General features: G+C 32.1%; 1 protein-coding gene across 2 annotated transcripts; it reads right to left on the reverse strand.

Moving 5' to 3' along the window:
- Positions 1-19,844: 19,844 nt before the first annotated feature.
- On the reverse strand, positions 19,845-26,305 carry LOC139523814 (integrase/recombinase xerD homolog). Of its 2 annotated transcripts, XM_071318099.1 has the most exons (3): positions 26,081-26,305; positions 25,123-25,381; positions 21,748-22,785 (listed from the first exon to the last, which is right to left on the reverse strand). In XM_071318099.1, the coding sequence occupies exons 2-3, from the start codon at positions 25,370-25,372 to the stop codon at positions 21,812-21,814; spliced, it is 1,224 nt and encodes a 407-aa protein (XP_071174200.1). In that variant the 5' UTR covers positions 25,373-25,381; positions 26,081-26,305; the 3' UTR covers positions 21,748-21,811. The 2 variants fall into 2 exon arrangements, with proteins under 2 accessions (XP_071174201.1, XP_071174200.1); XM_071318100.1 differs by lacking the exon at positions 21,748-22,785 and adding an exon at positions 19,845-21,640 and having other exon boundaries at positions 25,123-26,305.
- Positions 26,306-27,167: the final 862 nt, after the last annotated feature.

Raw genomic sequence — 27,167 nt, forward strand, 5'->3', positions numbered from 1 at the left:
CAGCAAAAATATTTAATTAATCGATTGTTATATTTATAATTTTCCTCGGTTCGACAGTATAATGGGAAATAACCGTAATAAGGATACTAGTGAATACTATTAATATGGGCACTTCTTACATATATGAGTATCTAATATTGAGATTACTCTGGAATATTTCCTTTGATGCTCATATTAGTCTGAACATGTAGTGAAATAAAGTTTGATAATTTATAGTCAAATACCAATTTACGTAGTACTAGTATATTGTGTTACTTAACGGGCCTTTTATTTTCCTGCATACTTGCTTCGTATGCATTTTTAAATACAAAAACCTTTTATTGGTTTTTTTTATACTATACGAGTATAACTCTTTAGACACTCTTCAGAACATTAACATTCTAAAAAAAAAGGTTTCCGATATTTGCCACTATACTTGAAATGTAGTTTTTAGAATTCACTGAAGCTGTAATTCGACCGAGTTAACACGTTGTTTTTTTCATTGCCGTCGGGATCCTTGATGACAGAGCAACATATTTCTTGAACACCCCTGATCAAAAGATTATATTTGATTTTATGTACACCCATTATGAAATAATGAATGATATGTTGTATTGGTATTTACAAATACTGTGTGTTATATAAATAATTCGATGTCCACCAGTCGTGTTGGGCTGTATGCTATATAGATTGTGGTATGTACTAATCTGCACTCAAAGTATTTTAGTAGATTTTATATACACAATATCATTCTGTTTCAATATCGTTTTAAATCTAAATGTCATTTGAAAGCAGTACAAAAATGCAGTAGTAGATATTTGTCTTCAATATAAGCCGTTTCTGTTATAAAGCATTAACTGTATTTGAATATTATAAGAAGCTTCATAGTTCTGATCTAAGTTTCCTGGTGAAGGCAACTGCCCATACAACATAAGTAAGTTGGCCCAACGTATATACATGCATTGGCTTTTTTTAACGTTGGCCTAATGTGTCAGTGCAAAGTGGCCCCATGCTTTCCCAACGTGATGGCTAAAAAGTTGGCACAGCGTTGTAAGGTTTCTATACAATACATTGGCCTATCGTTGGTTCAGTTATGGAAATCTGCTTGCCGATGAAATGAACAAACGTTGGGCCAACGTTATAATACAAACTGTTAACAAACGTTGGCATTCCGTTGGTTCAATCTGTAAGCTTATCCTATCCACATGAAGGATAGTAAAATCCCTTACAGACAACAACTGCTATAATTCCTGGTTCTTACATCAGTTCAAAAAACCGAAAGTATTATTTATCTTAAATTTTGCAATGATTGCTTTGTACAGATCCACTATACCATATTTTGTCTTACAAAGTGCACGAAAATTTAATGGTTTGCCACTTTCTCACCATCTTCCAAAACATGATGAAATATTTGCCAATGGACGTTTCAGTAATCAATAACTCACCATCTTCCAAAACATAATGAGATATTTGCAAGTGGACGTTTCAGTAATCAATTAGTAATCAATCTCTCTCCAGAAATTGTACTTCATAATTTTACCTATATCTAAATGAATTAAGCCAATCAACATATTCATGTTACCTATTTTTATTTAATAATGTAAATCTAAAGATATAATTAAATATAATTTATTATTAGCTAGACAAACAGCAAAGTATAAAAAAAATCATGTTTTTGTATTTATATGTTGCCCAACAGATCAAGAATGAAGTTTTAAAGTCTATTCATGATCATTCACTTATTCCATTTGTTTAAAATCATTACAGTTTATGTTACAATATCCAAGCTCTGTATGAACACGATAAAGGTATTGCTAAATAGTTTTATACAGCTATTTTTTTAGTTCTGTATTCTAACATGGTTTTTATCCACAAGTCGGAGTGTTTCTTTTGTTTTCTACTACACTTTGTGTTGTCACTCTTTCTGGCTCTGCCATATGTTAAACCTTTATTCAGTTTAGCATATATCCATGAAAGTTATTTCACTGCCTATGTAATAAACAGTTAACTAATGTATCCATAAGTATTCAATATAGTGGTATATATTATGGATAATATTGTGCAAATCGTGATACAAGCAGGAAATTTAGTATCAAGGTTGACTAAATGATAGTAAAAAATAATCAGCTGCTGGCCATAACAATAAAAACATTTTTTTTGCATGAACCCCCTAAGGAGTTCATGCTTGTATATTGGCGAGTTTTGGATGTGTCTATGGGCCACTCGATATCTCTCGGCCGAAAGTCAGAATAAATTTCTCGGAACGTCTCGAAAGTTTTCGGTCATTTATACAGGTCTTAACAGGTCGTTATCAAGTCTTTGATATGGTCCCTTGATGGCCCTTGACGATGCAAATATTTTTGTTTTAAAACGACCACTGTGCACTGTGTGTATCTAGGTCAATTATAACGTGGTAGTGTCTGTTGTCTCGATAACATGTAAACTAATTATATTTGAAGATTGGACTACGGGATACTGTGTATTTCATCATAGACTTGCGAGAGAGAACATACTGGTTAAAATATTAATATTAGATCGGAAAACAGAAAGATAATATTCTAATCAAAGTTATTTAATTCAATCCGAATCAAAGAAATATTTATAAATTACATACTGTATTTATGTTTCTGAAGAAACTATAACAATAATTGAAATCAAAATGTTTTCAGAGTTGCAATTAAGAAATAAGTATTTTATATGACAAGATACTCTGCTTTGGTATTTTTAAATATGCATTTGTACAGGAAACATAAAAATTAAATCTTAATAATTCTTATATGATTTGCATATCTATAAATACTTGAATTGGATTGGTCAATTAGAATTTTTCTCTAAGTTTACACTTCGATAAACCATGCTTCCGAAACTACTTTTGTAATCTATTCATGCGCGATACACAAACTTGCAGTGATCCCGGGATTTTCAGCAAATTGAGATTAAAAAACAATTGCATAACAGTTGTGACTATTCTAGTGCATATATAACAAAACAAGAAATAAATTTATTGCACTAAAGCTTCGAAAATGTACAAAAATTAAATTTAATAAAATTCCGCGAAATTTCATGAAGGATTTGGCGAATTTACGTCATGGCAAAACACGACGTCATACGAATGGAAATTTTCAAGGGAAAGATTATTTCGTTACGTGTACGCTTCAAATTCGGATAAAATCTAATTAAATTGAAGTTTTTGAGGTAGGTGCTATTTCATTTAAGATTCCGTTGTATTTACCGAACATTTATGGTTTTTAGAAAGTCAAGATGGCGGCGTACTCCTTAGTTACGACTTGCCATTGTGCTTTGGATGGTAAATATACAGTTGGAAAGCAAGTCCTTCGATACGGCCGTTGTCGTCAAGCTCTATCAGCAACAATAGCAGGGGGAATTAATTAGGTGGCGCTACAGTCGTCCGTAACGTCAAAAAGTCCGCCAAATCTGTCGGCTAAAAGATTGACGTTTAAAGTATTTTTTGCAACTTGTCATGCTTTTATTATATTAAAATTTAAAATTTGTAGGTTTTGTGACCAATATAATTTATTTACGACATACAAACATTACAAAAAATAGCTTGTTATTGCTATTCCCTTTTCCTGTCCGTTCTAAAAAAAAAATAGCCATCTTTTTTGTTCGCCAAAAAAAATCGATTTTTCCTAATTTGACGTTTGCGTATCCAAATACAGAAAAGAAGGGTTATAATCTTAAATGAAACCGGGAAACCTATTTCAAATTTATACACTTTTTTGAAGCCATCATTTTTTACTTTTATACATCAATTTTAGTGACCACCAGCCATGTCAATTTGTATCTGGTTTTAGCTACGTTTCAACTTCAAAACAGTGAAGTTTAGCTTCTTTTCATTGTACCTGTTTCAAAGTACTCTAACATACTGATTTTATTAAAGACATGAATGAAATTTTGATTAAAAATTGTGGATTTTCACAATTCCATACGATACTTGTATTTTAAAGTAACTAAAACCCCTTTTGATCCCCTACACAAATTGACGGTGACATTGTTTTCTTTTTTCAACATACGTCATGTAACGTTTATAACAAAATATGTGTCAGGGTCATGTGCATAGTAAAAAATTTACACATTGGAAAAGTGAAACAACAAACAAAGATCTTCTTTATTGCGTTTAAAGCTAAACGTCTGGGAAAATTCTGACAGATCAGACAAATTATTGATAGCCTAGATCTACTGCATGGATGGACAAAAGCACAAACATAGCAATAGAAAATGCATTGCAAAGAAAATTCTGTAGGAAAAAAAACATATGAAAAAAGAAAATGAAGGTCAGTTAATAAAATCTTGCTTATATCATTATCTCTTTACTTAGTAAGCTATATTTCCATTCTCAATTTTATAGTAATAAGAGCACAAACTAGCTTATCAGATCTTATCAAGCCAAGTCAGCCAAACAAGAAGTTTATTCAGAGATGTGTTCTTACAAAATTGAATTTATTCAAATGGCAAATTCTTGTCAAATTTAAGCATCTTTGATCATTATTGAAGTAAAATGCACAAAATTTGTCCCACCAATTTCATTTCATTTCCTATTACTAGTATTCAGATAAAGTATATATACAATACTTTGTTTATAAATATGTAATTATTTAAAGAAGCTGATACAGCAACCTGTTCAAGAGAAGAAGCCCCATTTTTTCCAAAAAGTTTACTTTCATAATCTATAAAAATACCCTGAGAAATAAGACAAAGGGCTACTGTGCAAGCTAATCTAATAGTTTATTTTTACAATAATAATGATTATGAAATTTAAAATTGTGTCACTTTCACTTATAATTTAAAGCATATATTTTTTTTACAAAGTTTCTGTCAATATTTTTGGTATAAAACTTATAAATCCCTTTTTTGTATTTTACTGTTCAACTAAGAAACAGGCTTGAGTTTAAAGGCTCTCTTAATTTGAAGAAATTTGTTGAGACTCTTGGTCACACTTTATAGAATATAAAATATATATGATCAGTACTATTTATTTAATAATTATATCAATTTCAGAAAGATTATTGAAATTGTATAAACTATGTTTTATTGCATTAAATATAATCATCAGTGTTTAAAAAAATTCTGCATGTAGTATATTTCATCCGCCAGATCTAATTTCTTTCAATATAGCTAGGTTATTAATTTTACATGTAGGTGTCATTATCCACCTTTCTGAATTGTTTTTTTTTTACTGCAGTAATATTTTGTCTTTTAATATTTACATTTAGTCCTTCTCTGAAAAATAGGGGGGAAGTATCTCTTCTTTATATTATCATAACATAGTTATAAATCGAGTTTCGTTTATTTTCTTTCTAATTTTTGTAAGGTAAACTCCTTTTTTAATTTTTATGCATTTTGCTGGGTTTTTATTTGTGACTGGTGATATTAAGGGGAGATAACCACTTGCACAAATCGGCATAAAAAACACCGCTTCGGTTTGAAATCAATTTGACGTTTGCGTATCCAACATTCTATTGCCGAGATATTCATATCGAGTGTTTGTCTTAATGAGATGCTTTATTAAATTTAAATTCAGCCCATCATTTTTAGTTTCCTCGTAAATATTTAGATTTTTCGTTCAGGAGACTTGACAATTTTCACCCAAACTCCAAGTTTGCAGATAAAATAAAGAATAAAGGACTTTGATTTGATGTGTGAGCTTTGACGAGAATAAACTATGGACACTCAAGATTAGTTAGGTCAATAAGTTTTTATTACGACAATCGTATTTAGTGAGTTAAAATAAGGTTTGTCTCGTCCGTTTTTTTACTGAATTTTCACGGTCACGTGACTCTATTGTTGCTGATAAACTTGGGGTCAAACCGTGACCTGCTTTCCAACTGTATATATGGGTCATTTTAAAAAAATGTCGAATTTTGAAATTGAAAAAATTATTAAAAGTTACTTATTCAAACAACCCTCTACATAAGCAAATCAAAACAAACAGTACTTTAAGAACAACATATTAAAAGATGCAATCTTAATGATGTCATACAAGAATATGTTGAAACATTTTTTGATCGGTGGTACATTATTTTGTCTATCCTGTTACCATTTTCAAAAGAAATTTTGGGTTATTAAGAAAAGGTTTAGATAAAATGTTAAGATTGTTTTACGTAGTCAATTAGATGGTTTTAAAGAGAATACTTCTATATATATGCATTCTGTAATATAATAGATTATTTGCCAATTTTCCAGGTTGTACTGAAAAATGCCTCTAAAAATTGGTTTTCAAAGGTTATAAAAATTACCACCAGTAATGCAAGTCTAAGATAGCAATTTATATTGTTCGGCATTTTTTCACCCTTTCAAATAAACCCAACATCAAGTAAATCCCTCATAAGTTAGTTTACTTTTCTCTTTATTTCGATGGTAACAGGAACGTACGTTTCTGATATATCACTATACAAAAGTCTATCCTGTTACCTTTTTGTCTATCCTGTTACCGATAACAGTATTGCACTTGCGAATGCTTAATTGGGAATATTAAGACGTTATAACCTTAAGATGAGTTCAAACAACGAAATATTTCATTCGTTTTGCACCTATATATTAAGATAAAAAAATTAACGACGTTTTTGTCTACAATTGTCTATCCTGTTACTGTAACCATAGCAACCATAGTAACAGGATAGACATAACAGGATAGACAAATTTCTTCGTTTTTGATTGCTGTTGTGAAATAATTACTCCCTTTGGTGAAGTGATTATGTTTTTCTATTGTGAATTTGGTTTCCAGCACGTTATTGCACTTTTTACAAGTATACTGTTGGTGTAATTAATCAAAATTGGTGGTAACAGCATAGACATGAAAAAAAGTACGCTCTATTTTTTTCACTTAATGTCTTGAAATTTCTTTTCTCTACAATTTCGTTCAAGAAACGAGGCGTTTTAAATGTAAAGATTACTTTGCACTTTTGAGATCAACACTGACTGATTCAATATTCATAGGGAGAATAATTTAACGGCTGATTTCAGTAGCGGTAACAGGAAAGACATGAACCTCCTGTACGCTGATTCAATTTAGTTTGTAGATAATATGTTACATACAATGATAAAGCAGCTACGATTTTTCGTTAGAGTAATATTTAACGATTTTAAAAAGTCCCTTTTGCAGATATCAAGGCGATCAGAAAATCGGAAAAAAATCATTTCAAATGAGTTTTTCTGACAATGTACGCACACAAATACCCCCAAAATCGGTCTTAAATGCAGTTTAATCTTATCAAAATAGATGTAAGGTGTGTTTATTATTAATGTTCTGAATCACAAATCCGACAAGCTTTCATTTAAACCATTACAACTGAAATTTCTATTAGAAATGAAAAAGTTAGCATGGGTGTACTGAAAATTCGACATTTTTTGAAAATGACCCATATAGTAGCCATCAACCAAAAAATGTTTGGCTGAAGAATTATAAGGATTAAACACATTTTTTCTAGAGGTTATTGATGTGTAAACCGGGGCGAATTACTCACAAACTCAACATAAAAGTCCTTCGGACTTTTATTCAGTTTGTGAGTAATTCGCCCCGGTTTACACATCAATAACTCAACATAAAAGTCCTTCGGACTTTTATTCAGTTTGTGAGTAATTCGCCCCGGTTTACACATCAATAACCTCTAGAAAAAATGTGTTTAATCCTATAATAAATTTTTGCATCCTACAAAAAAAATGTTTACAAACAATAGTCTTAATATTTCTACGTTAATTATTTCATACCATTATGTTTTTTGGGTTTTATGAGTATTATTATTATTATTTTTTGTTTGTATTATAATGTATCCATGAAACGGAAAGTAAGATAAATTTATTAAATATTCAAATTTTAAACGGTCGTGAATAAAAAATACTTGTGTGTTTTGAATTCATAAATCATGATTTTAAATCCTTGCAGCTCACAACAACCGTAAAATAATTTACAATTATCACAACAAAATTTAATTACGACCATAATGTTGATTATTTTTAATGTTTAATTATGGATTTAGAAGCCTTTGCTTAAATTTTGCATAGTAATGTATTCACACAGTGGAATGTTTGAGATTCATTCGATAAATAAAATGTCTATCCGTAAATACATGTTTTTGTACTTGACGTTCGTGTTTATTGATATTATATCTATTCAAAGGATTTGAAAAATATTATTAACAGGAACGTTAGTTTATTATAAAATGTCAGTTCAACTTCTGTGTGTTTGTTTTAATAGTTTAACCTTATAGCACCTACATATGTGTACTAGTATGGTACGGTTTTGAAAATTGTATGCATTGTGTTGACCAATTATCCTACACGTCTTGATTCATTCACATTAAAGATCACATTTCAAAAGCACACTATCGGTTTGCGTTCTCAAAAATTCTGGATAAAATGTCAATGAATCCGGAGTCAAAACATTTAATGTAGGCCGTTTGACATTCGAATTCAACTATTAGGTTTACCTGAGTATCAGTGAGATGCTTTCTATTTACTATTTCGTGCGCTAAAATACTACTTCCATGCAATACTATTAAATTCACTCGTGAAAGCTTATGTTAGTTTTTGTTATCTAAATACAGGGCACGGCAAAAAGAGCTTTGCATGTGACTTTCAAGCACGGTCATCATTACTAACGGTATTCTGACCTCGAGTTGTTTCTATTTTGTTTCTTTTTTTTACTCACTATCCTATTATAAACTTTGACCTGTTCGAAAAGCTAAGGATTGTCTACCCTAAGAATAGATTCCTCAACTTTGTAATGTGTTAAGCCTTTTAACTTTTTATTCGAGCGTCACTAATGCTTTTCTTATATAAATTGGTTATTTTGCATGCAGAATTCAAGATTATAAAGCAAACGGAGTGCATATATTTATATTGCGATGGGTTTGTGCAATTTGCATAAATCATCTGGTTAGTAGAAATTAAGATTTGCTAAAGGGCTATAATCGGAAACATTATGTACATTCCCAAGCAATAAAAAAAAAATCGAGCTTTAAAATAACTATTCAAATAGAAGCTGTTAATATATACTTTCAACTGGCTTCTTCTATTCGCAGTCAATTATTTCAATTCAAAAGCAAACACAAATTCAGCAACAATCTTTTGGTGACCCGGCAGTAAGCGGTCTTGGGTTCATGTATTGCTTTTCTTTTTTTAAAGATTTAAAGAAAGAAACTTGTTTTCAAAATGGACACTGCTCATTTTCCATGTGGCGTCATATCCATTTGGCTACAATTCATAATTCCTTTGAAAGCTGTGTTAAAGTGTAATCAAATGCAATTTTCAAATGCCTCATTATAAATACAGGTTGCTTATCTTACAATTATCTGACAGTAGCCAATATACACAAATCCGTGCAATGAAGGCAACAACGGTAGCATGTAAAGTTACCAACACCGCTGGATTTCTTTCATCCGCATTTCAAAAAGTCCTGACACGATGATGTGAAGGCAGCTTAAGAAGTCCCTTTTGGTTTCCAACTGTCATTTGATATGTAATATTTGTACATTAAGCCATCGAATGTTTTTATTCCTTCAAAAACCTATCCACCACCTGTCCACAAATACTCCTGCTATTTTTCTAATACTACTTTTTCTTTATTTTATTACTACTCAAAATTACTATTTACAACCATACAAAGAAGCATGTTTAACATGGACAAACATGTGTGTATCTGTTTCTTCGTGGCTACAGGTCGCATCACTGTAAATATAGACAATGCAGTTTCCCATAGAAACTCCTTTACATGTTTTTCGGCTAAAACTGTACCACTTCTACTATGAAGTTTTGAAAACAATCTTATTCTAGAATTGAAATTTCATATGCACTACAACTTTTTTCAACGGTCAAAATATAAGGCTGTGCGGCATATGTTCAACGTTTATGTGCCCTGAACTGTTCAGAGTTTAAACTAACAATTACTTTTTTTAACTACCCCTACCGCGAATGAAGGGTTACCACAGAAATCAATGTAAACAACATGCACATTTCTCTTGTAACAACCTTCATTCTGTATTAAATTTCACTACATAATACTAGTAGGCGAGTGATATGAGAGCCAAATTTACATTTTTAATGCACCTACCTAACACACGGCTAAATTATATATTTCTGGAAAGCTAAGAATGTGTACTTTCTGAATATCCCTGTCGTCAAAAGAAATTATGGTGCATTTTTTTTAAAATCGAGGTCAAAGGTCATGGGTGAAATTTCATTTCAAGGATACTCCTAGTAGAATCAAAGTACTGAAGTACTGAACATCAGAGGACCTCAAGTTGTGTTGAATTATTGATAAATGACAGGTGTTTATATTATACCTACCAGACAGATATGTTCACCATACAATATAGTACAAATATTAAATATAATATGCTATCATATCTGAGATACTGACTTGAACTAGGAAACTTAACTTTGTGAATTATCAATGATTACTTGGTCAAATGAGAACTGTTAGATTGGCATTATGACCATATAGTTGCACACATACAAAAATCGTTAGCGTATAACTTATAATAGAAAATCAACATAGCAAACAATTCTTCAAGTAGCTATATAGTCACTCACTGAACTATGAAAAAGAGGTTCAAGACAATCATATCAAAACAGATAAATTGTAACAGTCAGGGGCATTACTTAAACAAGTAACAATTAACATTACCTATACAAGTAATGTTGAAAACGAGGCTATTTTAAATATAACTTATATAAGTAACTTTTCAGAATAATATTTTTATAGGTGTCCAATAACACAGATTTTACTAACTTTAACAAATTTTCACAGTCATCTGGTTATTTTTCCCATGAGAATTAATTAAGACCTGAAGTTATTTATAATTTGTAATCAAAATCGATCACATATGTTCCTAAAATAAGTGTAATTACTAATTTTTTTCAAAAATGTATAAAATAACTTATTCAAGTCATATTTTTGTCATTATTTTTAAATTAACCCTTTATTTCTATACTCCTCTCAAATCGAATAAATTCTTTGTTTTATGATATAAAGTCATATAATTACATTAGATGTATGTTTCGTTATAATACTTTATTCTGATTAGCTAACAGCACATCACGTGTTATTCCGTAAGCAATTGTATCACTCAATAAAACTTTTCATTCATGATAACACGTGGTCCCACAATAAAGTGCACAGGTGAATTAAATAAAAACAATATAAAATTCGCTTTTTCTTGATCATAGCTAAAAAAATGTAATTATAAGTATTGAATGCTTCTTTTTGTAACTTTATAGGGTTGTAAAAGCGTTGACCGTGCGTACATTTTTAGAATGAAGCGCTTCCGCGCTTCATACAAAATGTACTTCGGTCAACGCTTTTACACCCCAATAAATTTACAAAAAGAAGCATTCAATTCTTAAGTAAAAATTCATGAAAACTACATTTAGTCTATGTTTATATTGAAAATTAAAATAACTCTATTAAGTAATTTTATTATTTTTAGAAACAAAAATTACTTATATAAGTAACTTAAAAAAATAACTTGTTTAAGTAACGCCCCTGACTGTGTAATATTGTGGCTAATTAAAAAATAAAGTGGGGAAAAATATATTGTTTTGGCGAAAAAGGTGGCGAAAAAAATAATTGACCCAGGGGAAACTTTGGGGCTAAAGATACCAGATGAACAGCAAACTCATAAATGGAAAATAAACTTACAATTCCATGACTAAAACTGAAAAAGACATGCATACAAATAAAAGTACACTAGAAACAACATAGAAAACTAAGACTGAGCAACACGAACCCCACCAAAACAGATGATCTCAGGTGCTCCGGATGGGTAAGCAGGTCCTGCTCTACAAATGGCATTAATTAACAATGTTTGTACATGTAGTATCCAGGTCTTTTTTCTGAAACATTTAGCTTTTGGATCAATTGCTAATTAAATGGATGTTAACACAGCAAGATTACTATCCCTTATTCTAGATTTTTGTTGCAGTCAACACAAACTCTTTAAATGTTCATAAATAGCTTCACTGAGTTACATTTGTATCTTGGTTTTATTGTAACACAGTCAATCATTTATCCATTATATATTTTTTTTAAATTAGCATCTATACATGTACATTGTAGGTTCTGTTTTCTAATTAGGTCTTTCCACCTTTCCGTGGAAAGACCTATTGATTATGTTCTGATTATTATTTTTTTTTCTTCCTTCTAATTTTTATTCTTGCGTAATTTTGTTGTTTCAAAAGATGTCGCTTAGATATTTGGAATATGATATCGTATAGTTTATACGCTTTAAAACTGACAACCGCGCAGTAAGAGTTATCTCCCCAAACACTGTTTTTCTTGTGGCCACTACTCCTTCGCAACCGTAAAAGATTACGACAAATTTATTTTACCAAATTGCTCGTTACATCTTCAGGATTCGGAGTTTAGTTTTAACCGAAGCTATCCTGATACTCTATATGAGAGTTATTCCCCCTTATGTATTTGATATAAGTGATTTGCATTTCTAACTGGTAAACCATAAGTGATAGAGACCTAGGGTCTTTTAATTTGAGATCCTTGGTCCAAAAAAAATGAAAATTAGGTCAAGGGTCAAGGTCATATTCTAAATTTTTTATTTTGGCTTATTTTTACTTATTTTCAAAAGCTTATAACATATCTACATCTTATTTTCACTAAATTGTTAGTTGCGACATGCCGTTACTTATAAATTTTTGTTGAAAGGGTGCGTAAACAATAAATAGGAGTTTTTGCCCATCTTATATTTAGAATTATGCGTAAAGTCATATAACTCATTAACCATACATAATAAAGACCTAGGGTCTTTTGATTTGAGATCCTTGGTTTATGACCTTGAAATTGAGGTCAAGGTCATAGGTAATTTGCACGTTCTAGATTTTGACCTTTGCTTTAAATTCATATTTATATATTATAAAGCCATAGGAACTGACATTTTAGATTGATTTTTAATATTTTGATAATAAAATAGATCTTCACTTGTGGAAAGACCTTCAATTGTTCTTTGAACAATTGGTTTTTAATTATTAAATGGTTCATTGTAAATATTACAATGTATTATATGTAGATAGCCATTTGCTAATGATGGTATTTTTGTTAATTGAATATCACAACATTTGGATAGTTTTTCAACTGTTAGTTTTTTTTTACTTTGTTCTGGATTTAATACTTTGGATACCACTGGTTTAGCAATGAGAACATTTTGGACTATACATATAGAACACAACTACCATATGAATGTGTCGGTCCTTTGTAAGAAACCTGTAAAACAGGCCTTGTAATTTTTTGGTGTATATCTTGATTTCCCGATTGTACATTGATGTGGCCATTAGTTTTCTTGTATATATTGTTTAACATTTGACATTTCATGGCTATTTCTAACTGATTTATGTATAGTTTTTTTCTGATTGTAAAAATGTTGTATGGTTATAAGCTTTATTTCTTTTTCATCATTTTGTCTAGAGCTGGTGTCTGATTTATACCAATCATACCTCCCTTTTCTTTTTTTATGAATAATGACAGCAGTTTGGTTTTAATTTTCATTTATGTATGTACATGTAACAATATAAAACAGTATATATACATGTATAATCTCATTCCATCATTAATATTGGTCATTGTCGGTATATATTTATCTTTAAGTTTAACAATGTACTGTGAAAGAGCTATCTTTTAACAGATACTTAGTATATAATGGTTATTGTGAAACCACTGATTCAAAGGACAAGTTTCACTTATTGCCCAAAATAGCCTAAACTATAAAACTCCAAAAAGTTCTCAATTTGGTTCGTAATTTCAAAAGTCTTAACACTCAATAAATCAGTTCTTTTCATAAAAGTACATTTTATGTTCCAAATTTGTCAAAATGTGATGATTTTGGGCAATTTTCAGACCTGAAAGCTTTAAGCCTTTAGGAATAAAGTTTTGGCTGCTACCTACATGTACCATCCAAAATGTTTTGTAACCAAAAGAATCCAAATCTGATATATATAATTCATCAATATAAAAACGTTTTAGATCTTGGATGACAGCCAATTAAGTTTAATTATGCCAAAAACAATTAAAGTTTTACCATAGTTATCTGTGGTATAATTTTCACAATTATTCAATGGTTTTGTTGTGTCTGATTTTCGAATAGAAAAATAAAGATGGCAAGACCTGAACGATGCCGCCTAATTTTTTTAAGTAACATATGAACAACAGAGTCAGTGTGGGGCCACTAAGCTAAACTGCCCGCTTTGCACCAGCCAATATAAATGAATGCCTAGGGTGGGAATCGAACCCACATACACCAACTCTGTTGTCCCTATATTTTTTTTTAAAATAAACAAAAAATTGTCAAGAACAAATTTAAAAAATATAGCGCTCATAGGTTTGTCTCAATAAAGATTTGCTTAGTTTGCTCATGCAGTATCCCAATATTGCTCTCAATAGTATAAATAGGCTCATGTGTGCTCAAATAACCATTTAGATTAGTCTCAATATTGATATATATCTAACTCAATTGAGTAGATCTAGCTCAAATTTTACTCAACATATAACTGATCATATTTGCTCAATTTAAGATCTCATGGGTGCTCATAGATAAAGTTAACTGATTGTATTTCTCATAGATATAACTAATCATATTTGCTCAATCCAAGTTCTCATATGCACATATGCATGTATGTGTGAACAAATGTCTAATCTAAGTTACTAAAATTTGACATGGATATGGTTACACATTTAAATTAAATAATGCTGTAGAGAATGATAAGCACAAGTATGTCATCAAATTATCATATAATTTTGGTGATACATGTCATATATGGTCATAATAATACAATACTACAAGCTAAGGAAGACTTAAAAAACAGGACAGTTAATCTATATTTATATCTCCAAAACTGTATGGTTTCTCCCAATATATCTATAGTAATTCAGTAAATGTGATTAACCCAAATTCTGACATTTCAGTGTAAAGTAAGACTCTTGATTTTACGAGCAAGAGTCTTTATACACTCAAAAAGAGTCCAACTCTATAGGAAGAAGAAAAAGTCTTCTCTGAATATTATATAAACAATAAATTCAACCAATAATTATATATTAGAATTACTTACATAGACATAGTCAAAGTCATTACAAATTCCGCGTATTTTTTTCCAGTCAAGGGGACATATTCACATATACTAATGCAACAAACTAAGTCGGAGAAGGAGCGAAAATCCGAAACAGTATCTTAAAAAACAGAAAATAGTTCCGTGTGTGTGTCCAAGTGATCAATCTACTTGTTATTTACGAAGAAAAGAAATTTAACTCAAAAAATTGTTGAGATCTTTATAAAAACAAATTGTTGTTATAAAAAATACACAAATAGTAACCTTATCTTTAAAGGCCTTGCAGGTTCTTGTTACTCCTACCCAATCTGCTGGTATTTTCAAAATGGCTGCGGGGGACGTGACCTGATAATTTATATTAATATTATGACAGATTAAATTTTCCTGGTTTTGCTACGTTAATATTATAGACAAATATATGCTACAAACGGTTTAAAAAGGTTACTCCAAATCAAATAATTGAAATATAATTACCTTTCTGTGTATAAATGTGTGAATTGATTTCCTCTCGATTTTCTACACACTCGCTCTTGCCCTATTGTGCACTCGTGGTATTCATCCGCAACAACAATTTTTTGATATTGAAGATCGTTTGATTAAAATACAAATATTTCTAACGACAAAACATTTTCATATTATAAATTTTGCATTAAGAAAAATTAAAAAAACTGAGTATCCATTGAAAACATGAATTTAAAAGAAGTGATACGGAATTTTATTCTGCACTATATAGGTCCGCGGGTCTATAATGTCGGTTATTATTCCAAAACTAATTATATATGCATCTCTTTGATCTTTGCGCGAATTGAAAAGTAGACGATGGCAATACACCCGAGGCCCCTCAGGGGCCTCTGATGTAAAAATGGAGTCAAAACAAATGCAAAAACGAAACAATTTTATAGGAATGCTGTATTACTGTTGGACAAATATATTTCTATCATAGTATTTATAAATTTTGGTTGATTTTAACGGTAACGCATGTTACGTAACGTTTTCTATCGGAGTCTTTGAAAATCAACCATTAAGTCATACAAACGTATCTGTAGTCGCCCGTGCATTATCTAAATCTTATAATACCTCCATATCAGTTGATTGCACGTATTTACAAGCATATATCTGCAAATTTGATATAAATAATCCGAAACAAAATATTTGGAGCAAGGGGAAAATATAGCATATGACGTATTTTTAATTGTTTAGAAAAGTCCGATGATGAGCTGTACAATAAAATTGAAGAAGCGTATTTGTCCTGTTAATTTGAGAGCCTGCCGACCTCTTTAGGATCAGGAAACCATAGGGCAGATTTTTTTTTATAATTGTAGTGCAATATGTTGACTGGATCATACCGCAATTTCATTTACATCACTGAATCAGATATGATAAGAGTACTAACTAACATTACTAAAATGAGTAAAGTGCTACTAGTATATTTATATCAACAAATTGACAATTTTATATAAAACATCATAAGGAAAATATGATCCCTCATTTTACGTCAAACTGTGGTTGATTTTACTTTAGTCGGCCGCCGTGTATCTTGAGATATCTAATTAATCAAACAACACTTGACAAGTAGTTTGTCCTTTTTTTTAAATTACGCTAGTGATGACGTTCGGCTACTTTGGCACTAAGAATTGCTTTTTCATATCTTGTTTCAACACTTCAAAAGGGAAGACAGGGTTATCCTAGTATTAAACCTTTTATTTGGCTTTGTTATGTTAAAATCCCGTTAGCGTATAACCTAAATGATCGAAACGTCGGACCAATGCTATGTTGGACCATTAATAGGTGTCGGAATATTACGATATCGGAATATTATAGCTTCATTTAACTTGTAATCTCATCATTCTTATTGGTCCACATATCATTAAAAAGACAACTTCCTTGGCATGTGCATATATCAGTACAGCAGAGGTTTTACTCAAAGTGGACACAACATTTACTATATATACAGATTGAATTAAAAATTGGGAATGGGCATGAGGATTTTGTCAAAGAGACACCAACCCGTTCAAAAAGCAGGCAGCGACCGAAGACCACCAATGAATCATCAATGCAGCAAGAAACTCCCAAACCCGGAAGCGTTCTTCAGCTGGCCCATGAACAAAATGTACCAGTTTGAAATGATAATGGACGTCATTATAAGCTTCGAACTATACTCGAGAAATTAAAATAAAAAATCATACAAGACTAACAAAGGCAAGAGGCTCCTGACTTGGGACAGGTGCAGAATTGCGACGGGGTTAAACATGTTTTTGGAAATCTCAACCCTCCCTCTTTACCTATACCAATGCAGTAACAGATCACTGAAATCTTGTAGAAAGTTGGATGACATCATACCGGACCGATGTTGCCTGTTAGCCAACCAAAGCCATACGGAGAACTTTTATTGTTTCTATAGTTAGGTCGTCATTGTCTTGGATAAAATTTGGATCCCCAGAAGAAAAATAATGCCATGTAGAATGTATGCCCCATTTTCAATTGTTCTTATCTCCTGATCAGTCAAACTTGTCAACAGTTACCAAAGATGTATAAAAAGAAGATGTGGTATGATTGCCAATGAGACAACTATCCACAAAAGACCAAAATGACACAAACATTAACAATTATAGGTCACCGTTCGGCCTTCAACAATGAGCAAAGCCCATACCGTATATAGTCAGTGTGTCCATCAATACGGTGCATTTGTAATGATAAACCTAAATAAAAAAGAGTAAAAAAAAAATATGTATAGATAATATACATTCCACAAAAGCCATACATCTAAGAACTTTGTCAATGGGAATATCGTACGCTTTATTAACTGTTGCAGATGCGCCATCATCCAAAAGACAATGCAGATATGTTTTTAAAGTAGGTGGCATAATTGCAATTGAATAATCCAGTAAAATGTTTTTATTTAATGGATATTCATCTGATTGGATTACAACTTTACCTTATATCTGCTTTCGTAAAATACTAGTAGCTGCATAACGTGCTTACAACCAGTTTCGCAGTCACTACTCAGATCTTTAGAATTGACAGACTGTATATCACAGTCATTTTAAACGGGCAATTTTCCGTCATTACGGCCTAAGACAAAATTATAGAGCTACTGTATACAATATAGGATGTACCTTGGTCTTGTTGGGGCTGTATACATGTAACTATAAATTGACCATATATGTATAGTTTTTGTTGAAGCTGATAATATGTTGTGTAGTTTTCTCGGCGGCGATCCTCGGGCAGAAATTAAGCCCGGTTAACTGATCAAGTAATTAAAGGTGTTAACCAGAATACTCCCCTGTGTACAGGCACGTCATCTTTAATCGTCGAAATGTAAGTAAAAGCTGTTTTATGCTCAGAATTAAATAGCTCTTTACTTTCTGATTTCAAATTTTGTAGCAAAAATCTAGCGATGCAAGCTCGATGGTATAAAGATTTAATAATAAAATTATCATGAGTTATTTTGTGAATCAGATCATTGTAGGAGATATATGTAGTAACACTCAATACAGCTTGAGTTTGCTCCTTAGATGATACCTTATGAAGTTGTGTAATTTGCTTATAGTCTTTATACATTTGCAAAATATACAAACAGAAAATCAGATTGAGTTGTAGATCTACTGCCCTCGTTGATATATTAGAAGAGACTGGTCGGTAGAATTAGTACATGTAGTACTAAGTCTTTGTACAGACAAAACAGAAGATGATAGGTTTCGCTTACTTTTAAAATATTTATATTTTCAAATGGGATGTCTAATTTTTTTCATATTCATCGACCAGTCTTCTGTAAACTTCATCTTTTCGTTTTCCCACTGCGGCAATACAACTGTATCTTCATTTAAGTGTTTAACTACATAGTTTCTATGTATTATACATGACAGACTATGGATCGGTGTCAATCAATCGATAGTTAAATTGCTTTTTAGCATAGGAAGGGTTTCATTGTGAACTGGACTGTGAAAATTTGATACGACTCGGAAAATGTTCTTCAATTTTCCGATACGATTCCTTATTTAGAAAGGGATGAATTCTACAGAACTCAAAAACTATGTTGTACTTTGATTTTATCTAAATTTCGAACGATTTTATATTCTATTTAAGCTTCATTGAATTTAAAGATAGAAATAGAACCATTTAAATATGACTTATCGTACTCTAATAGCACTATTAAATACACGGAAATCGACTAATATATTCAGTTAAAAAAACGATAACGAAATAGATAAGGGATTCCGGAGACTATAGTGATTTTACACAACATCATAAAATTACAGAAATTCGTGATTTTAAGAAATGTTGAGATAAAGTCTTGTTCTTGAATGACAAAACGATAACGGATGAGTAATTTGGTGTGTTCCAAAACGGATAGAGTGCAAAAGTATTCAATAAAAATTTAATTGTAGATCCGAAAAGGTCAGGATTATGAAAATTTTCGTACAAAATCTCAAATATTTAGAAGGAACGCAAAAGCATGCGGACTTACAGTTGTAAATATTGTTATTCCTTATTTTAAGAATCTAAATCACTTGATTATTCTGTCTAAAACAAGAGATACGACTAATTTCCTTTGCTTGAAAAATATGTCGTAATTTTATAATTTTCAACTAATTTCTGAAATAAACGTCAATTTTACAAAAACTGCACCGTACGATTTTGTGACGACCGGGCAAAAAACAAAGTTAAATCTTTATTCTTTCATTTAAAAAAGAAATTAGCCGTGTGTTAGGTGGGTGCATTAAAGTCCTTAACTAGACGTCTTTTTCAAATATTACACTCGCATCCTCGAGGCCCAAAACATAACAAATAGATAATAAGGTTTTGGCAGTATTTGGCCACAGCTTTATCTTGAATAAAATATAACATATATGATATATAATATGTATTTAAATTGGCAATCTTGCTCTGAAATATATTTATCAATGTCTGTATTTAATATATATGTAAATTATAATGTGGCTACCGCAAATTATGGCAAACCACTAATATAAATATATTTAAGTAATATGTCTGGTACGAGAAGTTGACTGATGAGCCCTGGTAATCAGAGGCTATCATTACTGTTCACTGAATATATGAATGTTAAATCCAGCGCAGCGAAATGTGCCAAATGTGCTCTGCCAATGTCCACTTTTACATCTACATTGTGTTCACTAGTTGTCTCCTACTCTCCCATCTCAGTACCATTAGCAGAATTAAGCTGAAATATAAACTTAAAAGCAGTATCTGGTTTCTTACTTCCATTCAGAACAAATACACATGTAACACAAAATTAATTTACATTGGGAGGGTGGTGGGTTTTTTAAGAAGATTATTTTCTCGTCCAATTTTCGTCTGCTGCAATCTTGCCGACGTATTTCGAAAAGACCAAAGCGAGGTTGCGATCAAACTAATAAACACAAATGTTAAATACCCAACAGTGAACCACCACCTGCCCAAATTAAAATCTTCGAGTTTGTACCCAATGGATAACGGGCTTTAAAATTGTAGATTTTAAATCCTTTTATCCTCGAGGCCCAAAACATAACAAATAGATAATAAGGTTTTGGCAGTATTTGGCCACAGCTTTATCTTGAATAAAATATAACATATATGATATATAATATGTATTTAAATTGGCAATCTTGCTCTGAAATATATTTATCAATGTCTGTATTTAATATATATGTAAATTATAATGTGGCTACCGCAAATTATGGCAAACCACTAATATAAATATATTTAAGTAATATGTCTGGTACGAGAAGTTGACTGATGAGCCCTGGTAATCAGAGGCTATCATTACTGTTCACTGAATATATGAATGTTAAATCCAGCGCAGCGAAATGTGCCAAATTGTCCGATAAGATCAGGGTATCAACTTGATCTGATTGGACAACCGCCACTGAAAAGAGGGGGTGTAGCTGCGCGAAGCTGTGCCAAATACAATTTAATATATTAACTTTCAAGTTACTTCCTAGTAACTTACTTGAAACGTCAGATATAAAATGTTAACATAACAGTTGTATCTATTTACAGTCGGGGAAGGTTAAATTAATGCCACGATTCCTGATGATCATTTCTAATCCTCCCTGGAGGGTATTCAAAAAAATGTTATTTCCCAAAGACGTCAAATGCACTCCATCTTTCATTAAGAATAATTCATTAGCCTTTATATCAGGGTAACGGAGGTAACAACCATCTGTTTTGGTTAAAAATGATGCTATAGAGGTATTAACCCTCATTCTACATTTTTCCATGGCATTAATATTGTCAGAGTAACGCCAACTTGATCTCGGAATAATTTGAGACCAGACAAAAACTGTGTCCAACATCAGTTGACGCATCCAACTGAACTGTTTCCTTATTAGTTCACAAAGAGTTTTTGAACTTTTTTCCCCTATATCATTGCCTCCAATATGTAAAACTAATATAGTTGGCGGATCTTCATATTTTAACATGGTTCTTATTTGTTGTTTCATGTCCAGCACTTTACCTCCACATTTTCCCTGCCACCAAATATTTACTCCCATCCTCTGCAGCCCCAAGTTTACCCCTCCCGGTCTTCCTCTGGCTTCCCCAAAGGCATGCTTAATAATCGAGGATCCAACGATCCAAACTGTAGCATGTCCTGCAATTCTTAGAAAGCAATTATTACTTGCTTATATTGATGCAGGACATACCATTTATTTACATAATACAATATTATTTAAATGCCAGCTCAAGACTGCATGCATTACAAAATAAGCAAATATAGAAACATATTTACACAAATAAATGTACATATATGATGTTCAGGCATTTAAATCCTAATGTAACGCAAAAAGGCCTGTGACTTCCAACGTCCCATTTCTTTAATTTGTTCATCAGAAATACCTTCTAATGCACATGTAGTTGCCATGCCAATTCTAAAGGAATGGGACTTAAATCCATTGTTTTCTATACCAATTACTGACAGAGACCTTTTTAATAATGCTGAAAACTGGTATCTTGTAAGGGGGGATCCATCAAAATGACAAAATAAAGGTCCCAGATAAGGTGGGCGAACTTTAATAAAATTAGCCATTATTTGTACTGGACATACATTTTTGTTTTTCTGCTTAGAAATAACGATTGTTGTTCCAGAACCAAACTGATCAGTTTTAGATGACGTCAATAAAACCTCTAATCTTGCATCACAAAGCTTTATATTTTCAAATTTTACAGTATGCATCTGCTTATTTTTACAATCAACTGTTATTTCACCTACTCTCATAAAACCATGAAAGGCTAGCGAAAATGAAGCCATAAACAGTTTTGTCTCATACCCGTTTTTGCAAATCACCGCCAGTGACCTCAATAATTTTTCCAATATATCTCTCGTTATGGGTAATCTAGTGTCCTTTTGATTTGGGCCCCCCAACCTTTTTATTCCTTCAATCAATTTTCTGACAACAAATTTCTGTGTATTGTCTTCTAAATTGTTGATTTTATTAAAGTAACTTAAGCCTGAAATATAGCCAGATACTGTTGAGTGGGACAATTTCTTTCTAAACATATAAACAATGAATGATGTCAAGTCATCAAGCGGAATAGGCCAGACATCAGAAAAACCATGATTTTCTCTGAATTTAACAAATATGTCCATGCTATGCAAATATGCTTTCTGTGTACTGGGTGCTAATGAATTTATAAGTAAATGATTCATTTCAGTTCTGAAATCATCGACAGGAATTCTTGTGGGATTGCTGCTGGAGAACTGTCTGCATTCGGGACCAAGTCCATAAAACGTTGTTCCTGAAATCGGGAAAGAGCATCTGCGATTGCATTATGCTCACCCTCAATATGTTGTGCCCTAAATTGTATGTTATTGTTCATAGTGAGAAAAACTAGTTGTCTTATCAATATCATAACTCTCTTTGATTTTGATGTTCTTTTGTTCACAATGCTTACTAATGCCTGATTATCTATTCTCAACAGAATCTTTTTATTTCTAAATGAACGACCCCATATCATGAACGACAGCACGATGGGAATAAGCTCCAAACATGTTATATCCAATAAAATGCTAGTATCAGCCCAACTACTTGGCCACTGGTATTGTACCCAGTGACCTTGAAAATAAGCTCCACAACCTAATAAAACATTACCTGCACTATCAGTGAATAATTCCAGACTTTCATTAGTCGACCAAAATCTATCAGGAAAATAACACTGACCATTGAATTGATCTAGAAAATTTAGCCAAACTCTAGCATCTGCTTTGACCTCTGAATTCAATCTGACAGTATAATAAGGCTTTCCATTCTTAACTGAAGCTATCAAATCGTAAAAACGACGAATAAAAGCACGGGCTGATATAATAGCCCTTGAACAAAATGCCATTAAACCAGTAATTGATTCAAGTTCCTTCAGTGCCATTTTCTTTTTCGACAAGACCTGATCAAGCATAAATTTAAGTTTATCCAGTTTTTCAGGGGGGATTCTAACCAACATAAGTACTGTGTCAATTTCAAGGCCTAAAAATGTGATACATGTGGTAGGACCTACTGTTTTATTCTCTGCTAGTGGAACACCTAGCTGCCTACATACTTCATTAAAAGTGTCCATCAAAATGGTACAATTATCCGTTGAACTTTCACCAGCAAAGAAAAAGTCATCCAAATAGTGGTCTAAAGTCTCAATGCCAGCTTTCAATGCAACTGTTTTATGCAAAAAAGTGGCAAATTTTTCAAAGAGGGCACATGATATAGAACAGCCTTCAGGCAGACATTTATTAATATAATATTTCCCATCAAAGAAAATTCCCAGAAGGTCAAAATCAGCTGGGTGAACCAATAAAATTCTAAAGGCCTGACTAATGTCCATTTTTGCGCAAAGCACGTTATTTCCTAATTCAGAGATCATCCCAACCACTTTATCAAAAGAAGAATACTTTACTTTACAAATTTCTGGATCAATGAAATCATTCACACTCCAGTTTAGAGGATATGACAAGTGAGTTATAAGACGCCATCCACCGTCATTTTTTGAAACTACCCCAATAGGAGATATTCTTAAAGTTGAAATTGGTATTTTTGAAAAGGGGCCCAACATTCTACCAAGATGCACTTCTTTTTGTAATTTTAAATTCGTTTCAGTTTTGTGAACTTCTGCCGAAATGAGATTGCTTGCAAAACTCGAGATCCTTGGACCAGTATAGTTTAATCTAAACCCCTCTATAAATCCCAATAATAACATTGCTGCATCAGTTTTGTTTTCATAATTTGACAGTAATTCTCTTAAAGATTTAATTTTGACTGGGGTTTTGCCTTTGTCCCATAAATGCTCCAGGAGAACGGAATCTTGTGTTATTTTGCATTTGCCTAGGTGCAAAGGGTTGAAAATTAGATGCTGTTTTTTGTGGTGCTTGAGGCCGGGCTGATCTGAATCTCTGAACAATCCCAGGTGACTGAGGATTATTAGAGTTAGTCACTTTGCTATTAGTGCAATATATAACCGGATGTACCCCACTGCATTTTAAACAAGCATGTTTGTATGTGCAATATTGTTGGGTGCACGTCCCATTATAATTATATGCATAGCATTTAAGAAAATTGTTTGTTGGTTTTTGTGCAATATTGAACTCTGGCCCATTAATTGGACCTGCTGGTTGCATATACAATAACCATAGCTCAGTGTCTATGACAGACCAGGATCCAGCAGGCTCCTGTGATCTACGTAGTCTAAACTGTTCATCATACAATTTCCATCCTAAACCTGCATAGCGTTTAGCCCCTAACCTGACAGTTTGCATATACTTCAACAGTTCTTGGAACTGAGATGTATGTATAGTACAATAAATACTGATATATATTAAAAAGGCATCCGTCCATATACCTATTGTGTTAATTCTTGTATCCTGTTGCTTAGGTTGTAATATAATCTGTCCCTGATTAAATGTAAGTGTTTGATTCACTCCTGTTATGTTTTGTGAATTATTTAACAAACTGCCCATATCTACATATTCCCCATTTATTACTTTTTGTTTGACATTTTGCGATACGTTTCGCGCTATGTCATCTGACGCCTTAACCGTTTCAATGGGTAAGGCATAACCTGTGTTAATTAGGGGTTGGTGTAATGTTGTATTACCTGGAGCAGGGTAAATTGTTTCTGCTGGCAGTGTTGCTGGGATCATTATTGGACTGTGTGGTAGTACATTAGTTGTCACTGTGTTTGAGCCGAGCTGTACAGGTGGTGTTCCACTTGTTCTAGGTAATCTATCTGCAATATTAGCAGTCGCCTCTTCCTGTTGCTGTTTCGACTTCTTTGCAGCAGCCGCTGCGCCTCCATTATTTGCCCTGCTTGTCGGCACCCTTTTTCTGCCGGACCTCCTATACATGATCTGAAACTTAAAGTGTATGTGTTATCTTCATTCAAATACATGTGCTTTACCTTATATATATATATAAAATATTAAAAGTGAATATCCAAAAACATACGTATTTCACAAATCTCTCTCCGATTATATGCCTATAGTTTGCTCTTTCGTGTTATTCTCAGGATATATAAACTAAGAATCAATTACTACTTACTAAAATGATTGTTTTGCCATTTGTGCAAATCCGAAACATACGAGTTTATCAAAGCCGGTTCCGGTTTTTATGCCCACCGTTAACCGGAAGTTTGTCATTACAAGTTTGTCAATAAATAGAGTCGAAACACTCAACTTTTTGCTCATTTTTGTCCTGTATTTAGATGAACTAAGTTATCGACTGCATCAATTTATATGCTGACAATAAGCTATTTCAAAATTTCATTGTGAAAATATTTGGTTGATTTGAAAACCCCTTATATCACTAAAGTACGGCAATAACAGTTATAAATTCCTTCACATTTTCAAATTGCATAAAAATATAATGTCTAACACAATCTTGTTTGATTTATTTTTGGCTGTGACCGTTTACTTAAATTCGACATTCATTTGCACATTAAATTTTTGTATGTTTTTAAATGTCGTTTTTAACTAAAATTTCAAGACATCGGGATTAAATCGATATCAATCCGTCTTTATCGTATATCAAAATAAACTTATAGCCCTTTATCAAACCTATTTCAGGTGTTATTTCAACTTTTTTAAGAAGATTATTTTCTCGTCCAATTTTCGTCTGCTGCAATCTTGCCGACGTATTTCGAAAAGACCAAAGCGAGGTTGCGATCAAACTAATAAACACAAATGTTAAATACCCAACAGTGAACCACCACCTGCCCAAATTAAAATCTTCGAGTTTGTACCCAATGGATAACGGGCTTTAAAATTGTAGATTTTAAATCCTTTAGTCTTATATCCGTTACTGCATGATAATGAATGTCTTTGAAAAACCTTTTATACTGTGAAAGTATAAAGAATACAAAACTCATAATTAAATATGTCAAAGATGGACATTCATAAACACATATGTATATATATATATATATTATACACAACTCGTCTAAACATCAACCCAACAATGTTAGATCTGTAAATTTGCTTTCGCAATTTTTTTGTTCTTCTATATTATACACAACTATATACTTCACATAATATAATACCGGAAAGAAAAACAACCCTCCAGTCCTATCAATCCTATATATCTTATAAATAATTAAAAAGGGGGGACTAATTGAATAAATCAAAATTTACCAAGTATTTAAAAGAGGACCGATCGCTTTGGCGCTGTCGTGCTGAATGACCGAAACCCCCGTTTCGGCGGGAAACTGACCACACGATACGTACGACACCTATATACATCATGAAAAGACAAGAGCAAATAATTTCACTCTAAATCACTACGTTCAACCGTATGAAATTATATGCATATTTACTGGTAACATTCCCAAGTTATGTCCCTATGAGATGGAACACAGAGAGCATAACTGGGAACCAGTATGTAAACAAAATTAATTGTCTATGATTATATTCTCAATCCCTCAAAAAAGGCATGGTTTGAGAAACAGCTGTATATACAAAGTGCAATCTATACAAACATTTATTCAAACAGAAAACTCTCTAAAATCAGTTTTTCTCACATTAATACTCATTTATCAGAATTATAACCTGAAAGAAATCACTGTGTATACTCTAAGTTTTTTTTACTGAACATTTTATACCCTTCCCCTGTTTCAATTTTTAAAAGAATTTGAAAACAAGACTTTAA

Source organism: Mytilus edulis, chromosome 5 (genome assembly GCF_963676685.1).
Source record: "Mytilus edulis chromosome 5, xbMytEdul2.2, whole genome shotgun sequence".
Classification (NCBI taxonomy): domain Eukaryota; kingdom Metazoa; phylum Mollusca; class Bivalvia; order Mytilida; family Mytilidae; genus Mytilus; species Mytilus edulis.

Coding starts and splice junctions, on each gene's coding strand:
- LOC139523814 (XM_071318099.1), bottom strand. CDS start 25,372: ATGTATAGGAGGTCCGGCAGAAAAAGGGTGCCGACAAGCAGGGCAAAT. Junction 22,786..25,122: donor AACAATTTACCCTGCTCCAG/GTAATACAACAT, acceptor TCCCGATTTCAG/GAACAACGTTTTATGGACTT.